Source organism: Cyprinodon variegatus, unplaced genomic scaffold (genome assembly GCF_000732505.1).
Source record: "Cyprinodon variegatus isolate N-32 unplaced genomic scaffold, C_variegatus-1.0 Scaffold28, whole genome shotgun sequence".
NCBI classification, from domain to species: domain Eukaryota; kingdom Metazoa; phylum Chordata; class Actinopteri; order Cyprinodontiformes; family Cyprinodontidae; genus Cyprinodon; species Cyprinodon variegatus.
This window is the reverse complement of record NW_015150481.1, coordinates 744,554-750,060: the sequence shown is the minus strand read 5'-3', so window position 1 is coordinate 750,060 and position 5,507 is coordinate 744,554. Positions and strand designations below refer to the sequence as shown.

The following is a 5,507-nucleotide window of genomic DNA, read 5'->3' as shown; positions in this document are numbered from 1 at the left end:
ATATATATATATATATATATATATATGTATATATAAAGAACAAAAATTGTGACCTGTTATCTCAAAAACAGGTTTATAGCTTGAGAATTACATGTTCTTATACTTGTTACTTTAATTTAAGCAGCCTAAGAAATTAGGTTTATTACTATGATGCGTAAAATTAAACTGATAAGGGAAAAGAAAGAAAAGGAGACATAACACCAAACATGTGAACTAGAAGTGAATTAACTGCTATCAGTGGGCCGTAAAAGGTTCTCTTTGAACAGCCCTGATCCTGTTCTACCGTAGAAGGTTACAGAACTGGAGCTTCTTTATCAAGAGGCATCTGTTTGTGCGTCACGCCTCACCAGTTTGTGAGCGGGTCCAGCTGGGTGAGGATAGAGTTCAACATCCTTTCTGTCTGTGCCAGCCTTTGTTCCAACTCATTTAATTGGTTCTCTGTGTAAAACAAACAGCGGTGATTATAATCAGCGGTAACCAAATACACGTGACCAAAGCTCAAACAAAGCCAAACTGGGAAACACACCTGCCTCTGCTGACTTTTTGGCCCCTTTAATAAATTTATCCTTTTGTGCTTTATCATCTGATGACTTGATCTGCAGCAGAAAAAGCAAATATAGGTTTTTAAACATATTGTGTTTCCAGAGCTGCAGAACTCTGGAGCGTGTGCCAAAGAAGTATTTACCTTTAGGAACTTGTAAGCTGCAAACACTCCCACTCCGATGGCATAGAGGGGCATTAGCGTGAACACGTAGCCTTTGTTGCTGTTGGACTTGTATTTGTCGCTCTTCATCTCCTGTTCCATGCGTTTCTTCATCTGCTGGATGTTGTCAGCGCTCTGATGTGAGCCTGGGGAGTTCAAACTGACGGGCTGGCCCCTGGAGGCGCCCGGACCTGGACCTATAACATCAGAAAAAAAAAAAAAAGAGATGATATTCCAGAGCTGTACCAGCATGAATCAGACACTGCAAGAAAAAGAAAAAAAATTAAGCGAGACGTCTATATTGAAAAGGAGTAAAATCGTAGTTTGTGAACCCAGATATACAGATTCTTTAAAGCGTACTACAGAGCATTTAAATGTGTTTTTTGCCATGATTTCTTCTTTTTTAAGTTTTTTGTAAAACCTTTTTCCATATCCGAAATGAATTACCTTAGTAAATCGATAATAAATATAACTGTCAATTAATTATTAATTTCTCAATCAACTTGACTCTATGTGATAAAAGAATCCATCTTATCAGCAAAATAGAAATGACTTAAATACAAATGTATTGCGACATGAAGTAGGCTAGGTGAAAAGAAAGTGAAAATGCATGTCTGAATTTGATTCATGAGTAGAGCAGAATTGTATGTTTTCGAAGCTGTTATATGAGCTATGTGATAGCATGATATCAGATTGATGAAAGATTTCTGGATATGGACTGGATCATCTTGTCTTTTGCAGTACTTTAAGGTGATATTTGAGGTTACTGATGCAACACAAATGAACTCAACCCCATATCTCACCGAACTGTAATGTTTGAATACCATGCCTTCATGCGAGAAGCACGTGGTTTCCTGCAACAAGGAAATATTAAAATGACTGAAATACATATGAGCCAGTGTATTTGTGTGTATTTGTTTTGTTCAGCTGTAATGAAAAAGGTCGAGGTATAATCAGTCAGCCACAAAGCAAACTTAAACAATTTCCCCATTGTTTGCACGGGCAGTTAGTGAAATAGGATCTTCAACTGCTAGATCAGGAAATTCGGGGGCATGAATGGCCTCAAACTTGTAGAATTACAATGAAATATGCTGACATCGTGACTTTTAATGAGTGTAACATCCATGGAAACTTTTAAAAATACATTTACTTTCTTATTTGCACAGACATCAGGGGTGTGCTGTGAAAATGTGAACCCTGTGCTGTTAAGGTTGTCAAAGCAGGTAAACCCGTAAACCGGCTACAAGCCCCGACAATATAGAGCAACCTTCATAGCCCAAACCACATTTAGGATTTGAGTTTAAGGGGCAGAATTTTAATTTTAAGTTTAAATACAAACATTTTTGTTGGATTTAAATCTACCGCCTCGATTTAGGGAACTTAGAAACATTTTCTCTCTTTTAAGAATACTTAGCCAAAAAACAAAAAAAACAGAACAGAGCCTGTGAAAATTCAAATAGAAACACATTAGATCTCTGGGAATATTGCATCAGAACCAAGTAAAAATCCATAATAAATAAAAACTCTTACTCTCAGTTCTCTCCAAGATAACTCATCTCCCCCTGTTCCCTCCCCCACTTCAACTGCGGCTTACCTTCCATTTGTCGCTTGTTTGTCTTTAAAGATTTGACAAAACTGGACATAGAAAAAGGAAATGCAAGATTGGTGGGGTTACTCTAATCCGATTAGCTTAATGGGTCTGTTTCATAAATCTAATCAGACTTTCTGCACAGCCATTATAGAAATGTAAGTTGCAGCCATAAATAAAAACAAGTACAGTAAAAGCCATTCTCATTCCAATTAAAAAGCCACAAGGCTGGGGGCAAACAATTTGTGCTGCTAATGCCTGATTTACTGAATTATTCATAGTTTTCATCATCCATGTGGTTACTTTTCCCAGAGACAAATGCATTATTACCATTACTCCCAACATGTACAATATTAGACATTTCAAAATGAACATGTTGTACATGGATTCAATATGAAATACAGACATTAAGCAAAGTGGTAGTTTTCCGTTTTTACAGCTAACAATTTTAAATGTGTGGCAAGCATTTCCCTGCTCTGTATTTAATCTGGCATATGTTATGATACAAAGCACGTAACATTAAAATGCTGTTTTTAAAGAGAGAAAATTAGTTTACAAGGCGTGGTGAACTTATTTCATGGCCAAGATTCCTCACTTGAGTCTGCATGACCAAAATGTGAAAGAGCTGATAATAGAATTTTAACTCCTATAATAAATTGTCGGAATTAAAGTGTTGGAAAGGTTGTTATAAAAAAAAAAATGCATTAACTTTTAGAGTGGCTTAGACAAGGTCTGGATTTACAACAATTTAAAGAGTTTTGCAACTAGTTAATAGATTTCAGGTGGACACTTTTACAGCTTGTTTACAAAGGGCTTGGTCTGAACTCATCATTTGAAAACAGCTTTTTGTGTCTACTAACATAATATTTCACTAATATCAGACTGAAAGAAACACAGATGAATTCTGTATGAGGACTAAAACTTTAAAGAGACCAAACTAGGTTAGACTGCTTTACCAAACTAAATAAATATCCCTTAACCTTCTCTTTTGGGAACAAAAGGAACAAGAAAGTTAAATTTAAAAACAATATCAGCACCATGGACAGCAGCAACCAGGATTTCCGGTTTGGGGTTTTCATAAGCTTTAAAAATCCAATATACTTGGAAAATACCTACTTAGAAAATATTAATCAATAACAACTTTTGTTTTTTAATAAGTTTGTTGTAGTTTTTTCCACTTTTTTTTTTCGCCAAGTGCTTAATGTTACATTTAAACATAATTCCTTGTCCCCGTTCTTAGCTGTTGAAAAAAGCATCACTACCCTGACATAAGAGCATTTTAGAGTTCCAGTAAAAGAGGAGGAATTACGCAGCAACTAATAGTTATCAAACCAAACACAGGCCACGAAGACTCAGACAGGACAGCAGCGTCCTGGAGAGAAACCCAAATAAAAACAAAACCTAAACTCCTCACCTTTTCTGTTGAAGCGAGGGTCATATTTAGTTTCCTTCGCTGTGCCACCGCCTACTCCAAATAACCTCGGCAGGACGACAAATGTAAAGAGCACCGCCGTGAACGCTAGAGCTACTTGTTGTGATGTTGATAAAACCATCGCTACTGCTGCTGAGAGACAGGCGACCAACGGCTGGGACCAACAGGCAGCGGAGAGCCGCCAAAAAGAAAAAACAAAACAAAAAACACACAAATACGCAAGATAAATGGACCTAGGATCAAAGATATTCTGAGGATAGCAGGGTTGACTGATACACAATCTGCTCTTTACCGCTTAAACGCCAGTTATGATGCTCACAGCGCAGCTGCTAGCTGCTGTTAGCTCACTGGGAGCACTTCCGGAATTCAAACCTTCGCAATAAAAGCTTCTATTTCAAAATAAATTGGAAGCTTTAATGATTTAATAATAATAATAATAATAATAATAATAATAATAATAATAATAATAATAATAATAATAATAATAATAATAATAATAATGGCAAATATTTTCATTCAGTGCGAAGTTTTTTTTTCTGACAGGAAAAAGGCATCATACAGTTGTGACTATTGTTTCTGTAAAAGAAATAAATAAATAAATATAAAAATTCCATATTATGCTACATCTGAAAATAAAAATATATAAAGAATGACACCCCCAGAGCATGTATTTGCAATTTGGGCGGACAGACAGCATGTACCAGAAATCTCAAAAATTCAGTCCTCTTCTAAAGAAGATATTTTGGCTTTCCTTGCACCATCCTCTCAAAGGGTATGGCCCCACACAACCTGCTACTATGAAAACAAGTTAGAGTTCTTAAAGATAGTGGAGAGAGGAATAAGGCCAGAGAATGACTGATTGGCTGCTACAGACCGCTCTGGACAGCGTATTTTCCCTTATGACATCATAAGGGGGGCTGCTTTTTAGACATACCATTTTGAGCAGAAGCTAAAAAATTAGAGGCAGTCAGAGAGTTGAAAGTTTTTTATTATCACTTGTGAATATCATACACGTGCTTCAGGATACGTGACTGTTACAAAATGTTTAGAATGTGAATTTTGTAAAATATGGGACCTTTAAGTGATCAAACTGAACTTTACTGTTACTCAAATATTCACATGGTGCATGTTGGTTTACAAGTATAAAAAGGGTCCCATAAAACATCAAAGATCGCAATTCCACACTGGAGATAATCCAAGTTTGCTGGCAAGAAAAAAACAATACATGTTAACAGGATCTCACGTTCCTACATTCTCCTTACCCCATCCACATTTACTGTATTAATACACAGGTTGCCTCACATGCTCACCACCTGTTGAGTGACTTACTGTGGCTGAATGATTGCTAAAAACCATGTGGCTACACAGCTGCCTAAAGCCTTGATATTGATGTGAAAAAAAACATATATATATATATATATATATATATATATATATATATATATATATATTGAACTACACGTTTATTCTGAGTAACCCAAAACAAATAAATAAATCAAAAGAAATACCTCCTACACATACCCTGCATTTCTTGCAAACTTTCAGCACTTTTAAAGTGATGGTTTCCAAGTTTGTAAGATGGAAGGCCTCACCCTAATCTTCAGCTCATTTCACAAATCTATCAGATTCAAGTCAGACCTCCGGCATGGCTGCACCGAAACTTTAATAACACATTTTAATAACACTTTAAACCAAAATATGTGAGAAATATGAAAAATTTATAGTTATAATAACTTATAACAATATCATATAAAAAGTAAAGTGAATTAAACATTGGGGCAATA

General features: G+C 35.8%; 1 protein-coding gene across 1 annotated transcript in view; it reads right to left on the bottom strand.

Moving 5' to 3' along the window:
* LOC107099044 overlaps positions 1-4,075 on the bottom strand; it is a 6,882-nt gene extending 2,807 nt beyond the window's left edge. The window contains exons 1-4 of the mRNA XM_015396983.1: positions 3,706-4,075; positions 686-900; positions 527-596; positions 348-438 (exon numbers count right to left, since the gene is read on the bottom strand). Of these exons, the coding sequence (XP_015252469.1) occupies positions 348-438; positions 527-596; positions 686-900; positions 3,706-3,844 (515 nt within the window). The 5' untranslated portion in view covers positions 3,845-4,075. The remainder of the gene's footprint in view (positions 1-347; positions 439-526; positions 597-685; positions 901-3,705) is intronic.
* Between the last annotated feature and the right edge of the window lie 1,432 nt (positions 4,076-5,507).